This window comes from Dama dama, chromosome 28, assembly GCF_033118175.1.
Source record: "Dama dama isolate Ldn47 chromosome 28, ASM3311817v1, whole genome shotgun sequence".
Lineage (NCBI taxonomy): Eukaryota > Metazoa > Chordata > Mammalia > Artiodactyla > Cervidae > Dama > Dama dama.
In genome coordinates, this window is record NC_083708.1 from 40,925,497 (window position 1) to 40,942,419 (window position 16,923).

A 16,923-nucleotide genomic window follows, 5' to 3' on the forward strand; every position below is an offset into this window, starting at 1 on the left:
CAACCTGTTAACCACAGAAAGGAATGGAAAATGAGAAGCTTGGGGACCTCTGCCAGGGCAGGCTGCCTCTGAAGTGTGGTGAGTGCACTCCAGCTGGGGCTGGGGGGGCAGCTGCCACAGGCCCCTCCCTAGAAATTAATTCCCTGCAGCCACAGTTGTGGGCAAGGCATACATGTTGGGGGAGAAGGCCATCAGGCAGCATCCTTAATTCCCAGCTAAGGAATGGATTAGGGCACAGGGCTCAGAGTGAAGAGGCCAGAGGAAAGAGAAGAGGTATGGTGCGGAGAGGGGGTGAGGCCCCCCAATTTTGGTCCCAGAGGAAAAGAGGCCAGTTGGTCCAGTTTTGTGGGTTTGGAGAAGGGAATGTATTAGTAAGCACAAGGGGGAGGCCATCGGGCACCCCTGGAGGAGACAAGCCAGGCCCCCACCCTGGCAGAAGGGAGCGCGAGAGCTCCCAGGGGCTCTCAGGAAATGTCAATGCTAAAAAACAAACAAACAAAACAAACATATATTAACCATTCATGGAGGGCAGGGGCAGGGCTGCAGAGCAGATCAAAGGATCTGGCATGGCATCGCATAGCCGGTCATGCCTGCCTGAGAACCCCCGTGGATGGTTCCCATCTGTAAGCCAATAACATTCTTGCCCTCCTGCAGTTGGTTGTCCGAGAAGTACCAAGGGTTCTCCCTGGATTTCTTAGGAAACCAGTTAGGATCCCCAGAGAAGAGCCCATTGTCCTGGGCTACAGCCAGCCCGCCCAGATTCATCAGTGTCTGCTGCACACAGGCCACGTTCTTTCCTTCCCAGAGGTCCACAGCTTGGAAGATGTCAGTGGTGTTGATGCCGTAGTGCTCGGCTACTTGCAGGAACTGGGAGATCTGCTCCACCTGCTTGAAGGCCATGGTGGAGGCCTGGATCTTCTTCACTGGGGCCTGCCCCTCAGGGTACAGCCTATTAATGAGCTCACACAGCACCGTGCCATCCTTGAGCCAGTTCTGGAAGTTCTCGCGCCGATGCTGGGGCCAGCCCACATGCTTGCGCACTGGGTGGTGATCCACTGGATCAGGATTTGCTCCAGGTCCGCATCGTATTGTTTCTCAGTCTTCTGCTGTACCTCCTGGCTCAGGCCGTAGGCAGGTCCCCTGCTGGCCATTCCAAAGGGTGGCGGCTGTGGCTGTGGGGGAGGTTCATGTGGGTCGGAGAGTTGCACACTTGAGGTGGGGGCCACAGCGTGAGTATGAATTTGTTTTCTAAAAAATATTTATTTTTGGCTGTGCTGGGTCTTAGTTGTGGTGCACTGGCTCTTTGTTGTGGCATGTGAGCGTCTCTCTAGTTGTGGCACTTGGGCTCAGTAGTTGTGGCACATGGGCTTACTTACCCTGTGGCATGTGAGATCTTAGTTCCTCCACCAGGGGTTGAACCCACATCCCCTGCATTGGAAAGTGGATTTTTGACCACTGGACCACGAGGTAAGTCCCTTGGGTCTATTTCAAATCTATGGTTATTAATCTTTTGGATCACAGACCCCTATTTAAAAAAAAATTATGATGAAAGTTGTGACATTCTACTCAGAAAGATATACACACATGGTAGAATTCACAAATGTCCTGAACCCACTGATACCTGACAAATTAAGAAACTATCTTTTCATTTTTATTAATTTTTTGAGTAAGAATATTTACATGGAACAAAAATTTGAAAGTAATAAACTTTATGATGAATAGCCTGTTCTAGCCCTCTTCCCATAATGTTCAATTCAATTCCTGTTCTATCAAAGTGACCACATTTTGTGTATTCTTCTGGAGACAGTCTCTGTATATGAACACATGAGCATTAAAAATTCTTTTTTCTGACATTTTTTTCCATTTACATTGGCAATTATTCCACATTAGGTACCTAAGGTTTCAAATGCACAGAATTCTATTGCATTGCTGTACCCTAATTTTTTTACAACGTACTTTTAGATTCTGAAACAATTTCAAGCTTACAAAAAAGTTGGAAGCACAGTACAAATCATTTCTTTCCAGAACCAATTGAAAGTAAGTTGCTGAATCAAAATGACAATGAGATATCACCTCACACCAGTCAGAATGGCTATCATAAAAAAATCTACAAATGACAAATGCTGGAAAGGGTGTAGAGAAAAGAGAACCCTCCTACACTGTTGGTGGGAATTTAAACTGGTGCAGCCATTATGAAAAACAGTCTAGAAGTTCCTTATAAAAACTAAAAACAGAGCTACTATATGAACCAGCAAGCTCACTCCTGGGTATATATCTGGAAAAGATGAAAAACTCTAATTTGAAAAGGTACATGCATCCTAATGTTCATAGCAGTACTATTTACAATAGTGACTACTTACAATAGCCAAAGACATGGAAGCAACCTAAGTGTCCATTGACAGATGAATGGCTAAAGAAGATGTATACAATGGAATTCTACTTAGCCATAAAAAGAATGAAATATTGCCATTTGCAGCAATATGGATAGGCCTAGACAACATCATACTAAGTGAAGTAAGTCAGAGAGAGAAAGACAAATATTATATGGTATCACTTATATGTGGAATCTAAAAAATAATACAAATGAATGTATATACAAAGCATAAACAGACTCACAGGCATAGAAAACAAACTTATGGTTACCAATGGGGAAAGGGAGGGGGGAGAGGAATAAATTAGAAGTATGGAATTAACAGATACACACTACTGTATATAAAATAGATAAGCAACAAGGACTTACTGTATAACACAGGAACAATATTTAATATCTTATAATAACCTATAATGGAAAATAATCAGAAAATATAAATATATGACTGAATCACTTTGCTGTATACTTGAAACTAACACAGTATTTTAAATCAGCTATAACCTCAAAAAAAAAAGTAAGTTGCTGACTTGATGTCCTATCACCCCTGAGTGCTTTTCTGTGTATTTTATACAAATACAAACATTTTCTTGCATAATCACAATACAGCTATCAAAATCAGGAAATTAACATTGTACACTACTACCATCTAATTTTCAGATCACATTCAAATGTCACTAGTTGTCCAGATAATGTCTTTTATGTCAGGTGCAATTCCTCAATCTTTTCTTGACTCATAACACTATAGATTACAGGCTAGATATTTTGCAGAATGGACCTTAACTTGATTCATATGATATTTTCTCATGATTAGAATAAGTTTATGCATCTTTGGTAGGAGTATAATAGAACTGGTGCTATGTTCTGCGAACTGCATTCTATCAGGTGGCATTACTGTTTCTATTTGTTCCATTATGATGATGTTCATGTTGATCATTTGATCAATGTGGAATCTGACAGACTTCTCCACTGTAAAGTTACTCATATTTTCCCATTTATAATCAATATGTGTTTTTTAGCAGGTGATTTTGAAAATATATAAATATTTTAATCCCCATGAAACATTCACCTTATTCATTTATTTAAATATATCACTATAGGCTCATGGTTTCCTGCTTTATTCAATGGTTTATGACCCATTAACCATCATTATTTTGATCCTCAAATTGTCCCAGATATGGCCAGTGGGAAGCCTAGTTAAGCTGGTTCCCTTGTGTTCTTTTTTAAAAATATATTTCTTTATTTGGCTGCATTGGGTCTTAGTTGTGGAACGTGGGGTCTTTGCTTTCGTACATGGACTCTCTCTAGTTGTAGCATGCAAGCTTAGTTGCCCTATGGCATGTGGGATCTTAGTTCCCTGACCAAGATGGAACTCACGTCTCCTGTATTGCAAGTCAGATTCTTAGCTACTGAACCACCAGGAAAGTCCTCTGTGTATTCTTGACAGGTTCCCATCATTCTTCCAGCACTTCCTTACTTTCTAGTACAAAAAGATGATCCAGGCTAAACTTATGCTTTTCCTGCCCCAATGGTAGAATCAGCTATTTCTGTAAGAATTCTTGATTCCTTTTAGTAGAGAATGACATTTAGAAGCCACAATCTATTTCTATATCTCTATGAATTGCAGCCACTGATATTGCTAATTCTATTCCAACACTGGAGAAGGAAATGGCAATCCATTCCAGTATTCTTGCTTGGAGAATCCCAAGGGCAGTGGAACCTGGTGGGTTATAGTTCATGGGATCGCAAAGAGTCAGACATGACTAAGCTACTGACCCATTCCAACATTACAGAGTTCATTCTCCCTTCCTATTTGTTTTCTCCCTTTTCCTATTTGTAACTCCCTTCTTGGACAATAAGAAACCAGACTCCCGTTATTCCTAATATATTTACCTATTTGATCGATCCTTCTGAAGGTAAGCAAACTCCTGGTCACTGCTGTACCTTCCCTTACATGGAAACCTTTCTTACCCAACTCAGGATCCAATGCCCTGCATCAAGATTCCCCCACCCTCACCATGTCTTCCTCTTCTTACCTGTGCTCCAGTATCCCTCTCTGGATTTCTGACATCCCCACCCCACAAACCATAGACGTGTACTTTACTCTACTTGATCTAATGGCTTGAGGATGGTATTGTTCCAGGAATGGAAGTTTGAAATTGAATGGTTTGTCCAGGATTCTCCAGGTGTTTGCACTGAATGCAGGTTTGTGCTGCATTCCCAGGAACCCCTTCAGCCCTAAGGAAGCCTGGATATTAGCCACCCCAGGAAAATAAGCTGTCTTAATTTTCTCAAAGGTCATCATTTAACTTTTAGGTCTTTCTATATATTAGAATGACCACTCAAGAGCTCTTTAGGAACCATTGTGAGTAAATTATTAAACCTCCATGGAAGGAAATATAGCGTAATCAACAACATTGTAAATGCACATACTCTCTGGCCCAGCAAGTCTACTGCTAGAAATTTATCTTAAACGTATACCAACCTTGTATAGATATGATTACCTGCAATATTGTTTTTCATAGTTAAAGGATAAATTAAAGGGGCATTTAAAAAAATTATAGACCCTTTCCCATTAGGAACACAGAACAATAATCAGATTGGCGAAAAAGTTTAACAACTCTCAGAAACAGAAATTAGCACCATAAAATGAAGCAGCTCTGCAATTCACAAGGCAAAAACAAAAGTGGGATGACACAAAACAGCCAGGAAATAATTTTTCTACCACATTTGTTAGATACTTGTCAGAAAACCGTTTCCCAGGTCATTAGCTAAATTCTTTACACAGCCCAGTAGTGGTATCATGACACTTTTCAGAGTGTCCCCAAAGATTGCCTCGGGCTTGCCAGAAACTGGAGAGGAACTTGAGCGGTTTGGTCAGGATTTTCCAGCTTTTTGCACTGGATACAGTTTTGTGCTGCACCCCAGGGACCCCCTTCAGTCGCCAGGAAACATGAACAGTAGCCACCCCAGGACCAGGCTACACGGTGAGAAAACGTAGACGGGCGCTGTCCAACATGGCACCGCTCACAAGACAAGGCTATTCACATTCAAATTCAGTACGGTTAAAAATTCAGTTCCCAGGTCGCGGTCGCTACATTACGAGTGCTCAACAGTCACAAGCAGGCTAGTGGCTACCGTATTAGCGCAGATGTAGAATCTTTCCATCACCTCGGGAAGTCTATCGGACAGCGCTGACACAGTTTAGAGTTAAAAACAAGAACAAGCTTGCAAGCCACTAGGCTCCACAATCAAAAACAACCAAGAGACGTTATTACTCTTTCCAAATATTTTGAGGGGAAAAATTATGCTAAGAGACACCAAATAAAAAGAAATCTGCAAAGGCACCTGCCAGCAGGCTCCCTCAGCAACTCACTCGTTAATTCCCACGGCGGAGGCCGTCCGTCTTTCTGTGGTACATAACTCCTCAGACTTGTAGAACTCAGCAAACTCCCAAAGCGGTGGGCAACTGAGGGCAAGACTCCTAAGATTTAACTGTTCAAAGCGGCCGACGCCTGTATTCACAGCGCGGGCGAGCCTCGGCTTGGTGTTCCACAGCCGGACGCGGCCCGGGTCTTGCGCGACCCTCAGTCACGCGCTTGTCGCCGGCTGGGAGCGCGACGCCGCCCGTGTGTGCGCGCTCCCGCACGCGCGCGAGCCGCGGCGCGAGCGGCTCTCGGCGGCCAATGGGGCGGGGAGTCGCGCGCCGGGGGCGGGGCCGTGACGTGCGCACCTCGTGACCCTGCTAGCGGCCTGCGCCTGAAGAAGCCGGAAGCGGCTGCTGCCCGTAGCCCTGACTGGAAGTGAACAGGCGGCGGTCTGCGCCTTGGGGGTTGTGGAACCCCGCGATGGACCCGAACCGGACCATCGAGCGGCGGAGGTCATCGTTGCTGCTGCTGCGGCTGCTGGTGGTGGTGCTACTGTGGTCGGGGCTGGCTCTGGGCACCTTCTCCGTGGGTAGCAGCCCCCACAGAGTCCTCCGCGACCTCCTGTCGGAGGAGCAGTTGCTGGAGGTGGAAGACTTGTCCCTGGCCCTGCTGCAGGGCGGAAGGATGGGGCCACTGTCACTACCCCCAGATTTGCCGGATCTGGATCCCGAGTGCCGGGAGCTGCTGCTGGACTTCGGCAACAGCAGTGCAGAGCTGACCGGGTGTCTAGTGCGCGGCGCCCGGCCGGTGCGCGTCTGTCAGACCTGCTACCCACTCTTCCAACAGGTCGCCAACAAGATGGACAACATCAGCCGAGCCGTGGGGGTGGGTAGAAGAGCACACCCGGGACCTCTGGCGTGGATTGTTGGGAAGGGAGGAGATGTAATGATAGTAAATTCGGGTGGGGGCGGGGAGGAGCTCCTCAGTTTCCCCATCTGTGAGAAAACGAGGTTGGATTGGGACAGTGGAGTTAGGGGCATCAGAAAAGTGGGTGGTGGTATAGGGCTTGGGGTTTGGATTTTTGCCTCCATGGCTCCTCTTGGGCCTCTTTCGTTACATATTTGCAGATAGGTATGACTAGTTTTCTTGGGGCTTCTGCACCCCAACCCTACCTTTTCTTTCTTTTCTTCACCCCTTTGCCCCAACTCTGCCACAGCTTCTTCCGTTCTCCACTTGCATTTCCCACGAAGGACTCTCCTGAAACCCCAGGTGAAGTGGAGAAACTACGGTGTGGTGGTGATGAGGAACTTGAACTTTGTAGCCAGACTGTTTCAGATTCACCACTTTCTAGAAGTTTGACCTCAGATTAATTATCTTGGAGTCTTAGGTTCCTCCTCTGTAAAATGGAGAAAAACCGCTGCCAGATGTGACTGTTAAAAGAATAAAAAGAGATAATGCATGACAGTTCATTTTAGTCATTAATACAGTCTGGAGGCGTTTGGCCAGGAGACCAGTTCTCCCCTTATTAAGAGTGTACTCTCAGGGCTTCCCTGATGGCTCAGAGGGTAAAGCGTCTTCCCGCAATGCGAGAGACCCGTGTTCGATCCCTGGGTCGGGAAGATCCCCTGGAGAAGGACATGGCAACCCCACTCCAGTATTCCTGCCTGGAGAATCCCATGGACGGAGGAGCCTGGTCCACGGGGTCACAGAGAGTCGGACACGACTGAGCGACTTCACTTTCACTTTCTCAGCAAGTTATATTCTCTGTGCCTGTTTTCTCATGTGTAAGATGGAGATAAAAGGAACTCTTAGAAAACTGGCAGAGGGACTTCCCTGGTGGTCCAGTGGCTAAGAGTTAAAGCTTCCAATGCAGAGGTCCCAAGTTTGATCACTGCTTAGGGAATAGGACCCCTCATGCCGAAGTTAAAAGATCCTGCATGGTACAACTAAGACCTGGTACAGTCTAGTAAGGAAATAAATATTTTATAAAAGAAAAAAAAAAAACTGGCGCATAGTCATAGTTTTCAGTAAATGGGAACTAAAATTTTACAAAATGGTAAAGCTGCTCTCTCTCTTGGTACGCAGAGCTCTTCTGGTCATGTGGTAGGTGCTATGAGGCACTTAATTAAAAGAAAGACACAGAGACATGTCCCTGCTCCTAAGTACCTTATAGGGCTTGGCATAGGAAAGGATTAGAGTGTCAAGGCTGGTGGGAGTCATGAGTTATGGGCTGGATATGCCTTTTAAAGGAAAAACATGAGGAATGACATTGGGATTATGGAGTGGAAAGTTCCTCTTGTACTGAGAAAAAAAAAGTCTCATGAAAATGTGGTTAGAATTATTTCCTAAATCATGGTTGGTTTGACAGAATATAGGCATATATAGGTGCATCCCCTACTTTGTCAGCCTGATACTACTTGACATAAATATGCATTTTATGTGAATAGGGAATTTATTTGCATTAAATAAATTCTGTGCTCAGTTTTTCTGTAAAGAGTAAGTTTTCGAGGAACTTTAGGCTTACATGCAATATTTTTTGTGCATCCTTCTATTGGGTATAGCCAGGGATATATGTGTGTGTGTGTGCGTGTGTGTGTACCCCATTGTTTTAAAGTAAAGCACCCAACACTTGTCCCTTGCTATCATACTATAGCAGGATATGTACGGCATCATATCTGATTTAAGCAGTAAGTGAGTTAGTTGTTCTGTGGTCGGAACGACTGTGAATCGTGATTCACTGCTTGACTCTTGAGGCAGCAAATACTTTTCTCATTTGTGTAGTTTCTGTGGAATTAAGATGAAGTTAAAAAATTATCCCAAACTGGTGGTACAGTGTTATGGGCTTCTGTGGGCCAATTATGGGCCAATTTGTGTATGAATTTCCACATGCATTCCCCACTGCCCATGGCAATGTCGGGGCAGCATGAACTGTGTCCTCTGCTTTGTATCTCAGACTACCAGTGACCTGCGCACCCTGCTTGCCTCACTTTTGTGTGAAAGGATCAGAGGAAAGAGATAACAGGAGGCAGAATGACCCTTTCCCCAATCTATATTTCCTCTCCCAACTCATCCACCCCTTTCCTCAGGAGAACTGGATGTCATAGCTCAAAAGCATGATTTCTGAAGTTCTGGGGGGTACTTCATGGATTTAGTAGGCTTTTTCAGATGGGTGTGGGAATTGAGCCAGTATGTGTAGTTATGAACGTATGAAAAAATATGTATGAATTTCTTAGGAGTGAACTTAAAATGATCAATTGTCCTTTGTGTGTGTGTGTGTGGCAGGGAGTTGTTTCTGGAGAGTAATGTATTTTCTTTGACTCACATAGACTCAAGTCTTTCATTTAAATCAGTTTAATTAGCAAGTACATGCTATTCTTAAATATTGAACAGATAAAAGGGTACTGAAGGAAAAGGAGGGGATAGTCCAAGCTTCAAACTTCAAATTATCAGTGTAGTTAGGGAAATAAAATTAATCTATATTGAGAAAATTTTAAAAAGGAAAAAACCATCCATGTGAATGTTGCAAATTGTACAATAGGATTTTAGAACAAAAGAGTGAAGATGCTGAATTAAAGACGGGAAGAGAGCAAGAGAGGGGGGTGCTTATCAGAGAAAACCTACAAGCAGAATTTTATCAAGACATTCTTTCTCAACTCTGTAGTGTGAATCCATGTCCATGGATTGATTGAGAGAGGAGGAAAGTGTAAAGAGAAAAAGAATCAATGGTAGAAATTAGCACACTATTTCTGTGGTGCAGCAAGCTGATTCATTTAACTGTAATAGAGTTACCTGAAGAGAATTCTATTTTCTAGTCACTTCCTCTTGGAATTAATGGGTCAAGGACTCCATATAGTTTTATTATTTCAAGATAAGAATACAGTGATTTGTGAAACCTGAATAATGGAATTAACGGATTCCTTCTTACTTGAATCATACTTTCTTCTTTTAGTTTAAACTGATAGGAATATAGTTTCATTGAGCTGTTCACCATCATCAGAGTGGTTGCCAAGATGCTTTGCCTCTCCTCCCCCCATTCTGAATTGCTAATCTCTATCTTATTCTACTTGGTTCATTTAAAATTTATATAGGCAGATAGATAGACATGTTTGCATACTAAGTCACTTCAGTTGTATCCAACTGTTTGTGACCCTATAGACTATAGTCTTTCAGGCTGCTCTGTCCATGGGATTCTCCATGCAAGAATACTGCAGTAGGTTGTCATTTCCTCTTCAAGGGAATCTTCTCGACCCAGAGATCAAACCCACATCTCCTGTGTCAACTGCATTGGCAGGCAGGTTCTTTACCACTAGTGCCACCTGGGAAGCCCAGATAGACATAGAGATGTGTATATATATTTATGAAGGTGCTAGTAATTGAGGATATGTATCTGGAAGTGTTTAACTTAATTTTAGTGTAGATTTACAAATTCTTAGGACTAGAAGGAGAAGATTGGAACACAACATGGCATAATATGTCTTTCATTAGAGATTAGAATGCACTGTTTCTTTGTAGTTCAGTTGCTAAGTTACGTCCAACTGTTGCAACCCCATAGACTGTAGCCCGCCAGGCTCCTCTGTCCATGGGATTTCCCAAGCAAGAATACTGGAGTGGGTTGCCATTTCCTTCTCCATCACTGGTTCTTACTCATTCAGAAAAATTCTTGAATACTTATGATGTGCAGGGTAGTTGTACTTACTAGGGATATAGCTGTGAATGAGAAGAGCTTATAGACAGAGGAAACAGACATTAAGCATCATTGTAATTATTTAGTTCAGGTGTGATATAAGTATTGCAAAGAAAAAAATCTCAGATGCCACCAAAGCATGTAACAAGAGTGCTGATCAGGACTCAGGCTGAGAATAGATAGAAGTGGTGAATAGTTAAAGACACCTAAAATTTGAGAGGGTGGGAGAATGGGGAGAATATATACATGTAAAGAAGTAGCAGGTGTGAAGACTCCGAGAGTCCTGTGTTTAGGGACAGAAAGAACTCAAAGCACTGTGAGCCAGGAGGAGACTAGTGATTTGAGCCTGAGGAAGTGGGCAGGTGCCAGGCCATGAGCCCCATGCAGTGAAAGTGGCTGGGTTGAATCCAGAAGGATGATCTGTCTTATTTCATAGCGTTTTTACAAGGATTTAATGAGCTATACATTTAGGGCATTTAGAACCACTAGGTATTCAAAAGTACATCATCATCATTGGGGTTATTCATCAGTTCCCTTCCATTCTTGTATTTGCCACCATCTTCTCATCATATATGAACTATGGAAATAGTCTAATTAGTCTCCTGCCTCACCATACATATTGTGACCTAGACCCATGCTCTCCAAACTCTGTTTTACAGGCCATCTTCCTCAAACATCTTAAAAAGTTTCCCTGGCTTTTCCCTCTACTACCTCTACTGTCATAGCGGTACCTTCCATCGGCCTCCTGGATACTCCCTGAGTACCACATAGTCATTCCTTCTTTGATCCCTTGATCATTTTATTTACTCTATTTAAACCCTGTTCCCCTTTCTTCCCTTTTCCCTGGGCTTCACAGGTGCCACTAGTGGTAAAGAACCTGCCTGCCAATGCAGGAGACATAAGAGATGCAGGTTTGATTCCTGGGTTGGGAAGATCCCTGGGGAAGGGCATGGCAACCCACTCCAGTATTCTTGCCTGGGGAATCCCACAGACAGAGTAGCCCGGTGAGCTACAGTCCATGGGTCGCACCGAGTCGGACACAGCAAGTGCCTTAGCACACATACGTCATGTGGAATCTTAGTTCCCCAACCGGGATTGAATCTGGGTTTGAGCATGGAGTCCTAACCACTATATTGTCCCTTTCTTAGTATTGGGCTTAGTTGAAATCCTGCTTCCTCCATGAACTCTCCTCATTTCTCCCAACTACATTGATGTCTTCCTCAACTGAACTATTCCACACACTGACCACTCATACAGGTTATTCTGGATTGATTTTCAAAATAGCCAGTCATCCACTTACATCCAATTCCTTCTTAAGTAACAGGTTACACTTAGCCAGCTACACCCACCTAGAGCACTTTTGTTGGCAATGGGTAGCTAGGTGAAATAGCAAATATGAGTTACTTACTGGGTGCCAGTGTGGTAAGTGATTCATCTATGCTATTTCATTTAATACTGTACCTGTAGGACTCAGTGATTATGAAACTGGGCCTCATAGAGTTTACCTCAGCTTTCCGAGATTGCCAGCTAGTAATTCAGGTTTGTCTGACTCTTTAGGCCACACTCTATTTTAATTTGGTGGGTAAATTATCACAAAATATTGTTTCATTTTCTTTCCTGAAATTTTCTTCTATAGCTGATATTGCTCTGAAAGCAATTCCAGGAAAGGGACTTTTAACATATTTTGTTCGAGTCACTAGTTTAAAGGCAAGCATTCACTTGGTTGCATCTTTTAATGAGTTAGCAAAACTAAGCCACAGAATGGGTGATCATCCCAAAATGATCTTCATAGATATTTTAAAGCAAGAGTTCTGCTGTTAAGCCCCACTTCCCTCTATTCTAACCCCACATGGCTGATCAGTTCTTTTCTAGAGCTAACACACTCTCATTTATTACTCATCACACTAATTCCTTATCTGTATGTCTCTGGGGAGGTTCTTGAGGGCCCAGTGTTGATGGTATTCTCTATCACTCTGTGTACCCTCAATACACCAGGATTCTTTTTTATAAAAAATATTTTATTTATTTATTTGGCTATGTTGGGTCTTAGTTGCAGCATGCGAGATCTTTTGTTGCAGTAGATGGACTCTAGTTGTATCTTGTAGGCTCCAGAGCATGCAGGCTTCAGTAGCAGCCCACAGGCATGTAGGTTCTTAGTTCCCAGATTAGGGATTGAACTGCATTGCAAAGCAAATTCTTAACCTCTGGACCAGCAGGGAAAACTTATCCCTAAAACTCCAGGATACTTATAATACCTGGTAAATAATAGAAGTTAAATAACTTTGAAAGGATGAAGGGTCAGCAAGACTTAACTTTGCTTGTGGCAAAAAGGAAAGGAAATAGATAAGGACCCAGTAATTCAGGAATTTGAATTTATCATTTACATAGTCTAAATCCATTCTTGTGGATTTTAAGATTTTGAGCCAAAACTGCCCAGAAGATGAAACAATGCTTTGGCATCATTTACCCACCAGATTTTTAAAAATGCATAAGTAATATATGTTCATTGTCAAAAAATTTAGACAGTGTAAAAGGCAAAAAAAGAAAATGAAAATCCCTCTATTTCCATTATTCAGAGATAGCTACTGCTACATTTTGTAGAACAACTTTCCAGAATATTTTCTTGTTCATAAGAAGTATATTAATATTACGTGTGGGCCTAAGTAGTTGAAATGGTACCATAAAAGCAAATACTTATTTAAGAAGCAAGGATTTTCTTCCCTTGCAAGTGAACCTGGGACCAATAAATGTTAGCTGCTATTGTTTTATTACAGTTATTATTAATTATGTCATTATTTGATTGTAACAAACAAAATATTAAATGCTTATAATGCATATGTGCTCCATTGCTCAGTTGTGTCACTCTTTGTGACCCCATGGACTATAGCCCGCCAGGCTCCTCTGTCCATGGAATTTTCCAGGCAAGAATATTGGAGTGGGTTGCCATTTCCTCCTCCAGGATATCTTCCCGACCCAGGGGAGTAGACCCTGCGTCTACTGCTTTGACAGGGAAATTCTTTACCACTGAGCCACCTGGGAAGCCCCCAAAAGCTTATAATAAATATGAATTATTTTTATAAGGTTTTTTGGGCCTCAGATTGTTGTTTGGGAAGTCTAAGAATACTCAGATTGTATTTTTTTCTTTTCTTTGGTTACAGAATTCTTCAGAGAGTCATAGTTGTGCCAGAAGCCTTTTAATGGCAGATAGAATGCAAATAGTTGTGATTCTGTCTGAGTTTTTTAATTCCACATGGCAGAAGGCAAATTGTGCAAGTAAGTAACTCTTTCACTTTCATTTTTTTCACTTTCATTTTTGAAGTTGTGTTTCAATAGTATAGATGTCAGATTTTACTTTAGTGAATTTTGAACTCTGAAAATTTTGAATACTCTTTATTACTAAGTTTAAATGAATTGCAGTTAACATCATGGTTTATTAGTGAGAACATCTTGGGCAAATACTGAAAGGCAGCAAAGTGTAGCAGTTAACAGTGAGCTTTGCAGTCAGATCTGAATTTTGTTCTAAGTTCTGCGACTTATTCTAATGTAACCTACTACTGTCAGACCTTGGGCATATAATTTTGCCTCCTGGAGCTTCAGTTTCCTCACCTGTAAATTTGTGGTAATATTGAAACCTACTTTACCTGATAGTTTTGAAGATTAAATGAAATAGACTGCATAAAGCTCTTAGCTCAGTACCTGGCATATAGTTACTGTTCAAGGAATGTTAACTGCTTAATAATTATGATGTTTATAATAATCTGTCAAATGGTGGTAGGGGGAAGTGGTAACATCAGTTCCAGCAGGTTTGCGGGCTTATATGTATTTGTATAATGAAATGAAATTTATTTTCAAGCATTCTTTGGAAAAATTAAAATTGTTAATTCATAAGTGTTTTGAAAACCAACTATGTATTAGGAAATTCTTGTTTTCCATACCTTATAATTTAGTGAAGAAGAAAGTTAGAGTTACAGTATAACCTAAGGTGACAATAAATGCTACAAAAACATCATAGAGTCCTTGGGGAAATTGAAAAAAATCAGATTGACAAGAATTTGAAGTGACTTCCAGGAGGAGGTGCCTTTTAATCCTACACCTTTATGACTGGACATGATTTCAGTAGGTAGAGACAAGAGGAAGGACACTGCAGATAGAGAGGCATCCTGAACAGAGGCACAGAGATATAAAACAGTAATAGACATTACAGGGTGCTGGAAGCACAGTGGGAGATGAACTTGGAAAGGGAAAGTAGGGCTTTGACCTATATAGTAGTTTATCACTTATGCCAACATTTTTCATACTGCTTAGAACGTAAGCATAGTATTATGAAATGGTTATATACTATAGCATTGGGAACTTAACAGTACACATGGAATATTAAAGTCAGTGAGGACTATAGGTTAAAAAAACTTTTTGAATATCATTTAACCTAGCACTTTCTGAATGTTTTTAAACTGTAAAAATCCTTTTTTTTCCCTGTGGAACCCCACTGGAAGGGAGAGACCAGTGAGGAAATTATTACAATGGTTTAGGCAAGAGGCAAAGAAAACGTGAAGTAGGGTGTGGGCTGTAAAAATAGAAAGGACAGAGTGAATTAAAAATCTGTGTGCCTGTAAGTCATTAAGGAGTTTAACTTTCTAAGGACTTTGTCTTTTTGTTTAGTTCATATGATGATGGAAAAAAGACTCCCTGCTAAGTTTCTTTTCCTTTGTAGTATACCGTGGATATTGGATATTAACTCTTTTAATTTTGTTTCTATTAATTCAGATTTTCTAGTAATTTGAATAGAGGGTTCGCTGACAGCTAACTGTTTTTTTTTTAAGGCAAAATCTTTACTTTTCAGAGTAAAACTTTTTAGTATAAATATGATTGAACAGTTTGTTTAACATATACAGAAGAGCTGTTTTTAAGTACTATTAAGCCCGTCACAAAAATCCATTGATAGATGAAGTGAGTAAAGTGAAGGTCTCTCAGTCATGTCCAACTCTTTGCAACCCCATGGACGATATAGTCCATGGAATTCTCTAGGCCAGAATACTGGAATGGGTAGGCTTTTACTTCTTCAGGGGATCTTCTCAACCCAGGGATCCAACCCAGGTCTCCTGCATTGCAGGTAGATTTTTTACCAACTGAACTAAAAAATATGTTAATTGCAAATAATTTAAAATCAGTTCATTAGAATAAATGGGGTGTATGTTGGGGTTCACTTCTTTTGACTGATGTTGTTGTTCAGTTGCTAAGTTATCTTTGACTCTTTGTGACCCCATAAACTGAAGCATGCCAGACTTCCCTGTTCTTTACCATTTCCCGGAATTTGCTCAACTCATGTTCATTGAGTCATTGATGCCATCCAACCATCTCATCCTCTGTCACCCCCTTCTCCTCTTGCCCTCAATCTTTCCCAGCATCAGGGTCTTTTCCAATGAGTTGGCTTTTTGTGTCAGGTGGCCAAAGTATTAGAGCTTAAGCATCAGTCCTTTCAATGAATATTCAGAGTTGATTTCCTTTAAGATTGACTGGTTTGATCTCTTTGCTGTCCAAGGGACTCACAAGTCTTCTCTAGCACCACAGTTCAAAAGTATCAATTTTTTGGCCCTCAGCCTTCTTTCTGGTCCAGCTCTCAGCATTTGTACATGACTACTAGAAAAACCATAGCTTTGACTATACAGACCTTTGTTGGCCAAGTGATGTCTCTGCTTTTTAATATGCTGTCTAGGTTTGTCATAGCTTTCTTTCCAAGGAGCAAGTGTCTTTTAATCTCATGGCTACAGCCACTGTCCGTAATAATTTTGGAGCCCAAGACAATAAAATCTGTTACCGTTTCCACTTTCTCCCCATCTATTTGTTATGAAGTGATAGGACTGGATGCCATGATCTTAGTTTTTTGAATGTTGAGTTTTAAGCCAACTTTTTCACTCTTTTCTTTCACCTTCATCAAGAGACTCTTTAGTTCCTTTTCACTTTCTGCAATTAAAGTGGAATCATCTGCATATCTGAGATTGTTAATATTTCTCCCAGAAATCTTGATTCCAGCTTGTGAGTTATCCTAGCATTTTGCATGATGTACTCTGCATAGAAGTTAAATAAGCAGGGTAACAATATACAGCCTTGATGTACTCCTTTCCCAATTTTGAAGCCATCCATTGTTCCATGTCCAGTTCTAACTGTTGCTACTTGTCCTGCATACAGGCTTCCCAGGAGACAGGTAAGGTGGTCTAATATTCCCATCTCTTTAAGAATTTGACCTGATGTTACTTAATTTATATATGTGAGAGATAAAGCATCTTTTCTTTAAAAGGTATTTTGTAATGAATTTACCAATTCAAAGAAGCTTTCTTCTCTAGTTATTTTCTAAAAAGGGAAAAAAACATTTTGCTGCATATTTACTCAGTATGGCAGGTGTAAAACTCTTTAGAATAAATTCTTAGGGTGCCTTTGTTTGCCTTTGTTTTTCTATGAGGCATCCTATTTTGAAAATATTCCTTGATTGAACTTCTGAAGAAAAA

General features: G+C 41.5%; 2 protein-coding genes and 1 pseudogene across 5 annotated transcripts in view; 1 reads left to right on the top strand and 2 right to left on the bottom strand.

The window, feature by feature from the left end:
- NR2E1 (nuclear receptor subfamily 2 group E member 1) overlaps window positions 1-5,985 on the bottom strand; it is a 117,210-nt gene extending 111,225 nt beyond the window's left edge. For 2 of the 3 annotated variants that reach the window (XM_061131716.1, XM_061131715.1), the window contains exon 1: window positions 5,745-5,985. The gene's annotated coding sequence lies outside the window, so the exon portion shown is untranslated. Of the gene's footprint in view, window positions 1-5,716 lie in introns of all 3 variants that reach the window. The other variant, XM_061131718.1, reaches the window with a different exon arrangement.
- Window positions 203-2,007, bottom strand: LOC133048112 (transgelin-2-like; annotated as a pseudogene).
- Window positions 5,986-6,130: 145 nt separating the features above from the next.
- OSTM1 (osteoclastogenesis associated transmembrane protein 1) overlaps window positions 6,131-16,923 on the top strand; it is a 42,291-nt gene continuing 31,498 nt past the window's right edge. Inside the window, exons 1-2 of one of the 2 annotated variants that reach the window (XM_061131983.1) lie at window positions 6,131-6,621; window positions 13,579-13,693. In XM_061131983.1, coding sequence (XP_060987966.1) covers window positions 6,217-6,621; window positions 13,579-13,693 — 520 coding nt within the window. In that variant the 5' untranslated portion in view covers window positions 6,131-6,216. The remainder of the gene's footprint in view (window positions 6,622-13,578; window positions 13,694-16,923) is intronic. The other variant, XM_061131982.1, reaches the window with a different exon arrangement.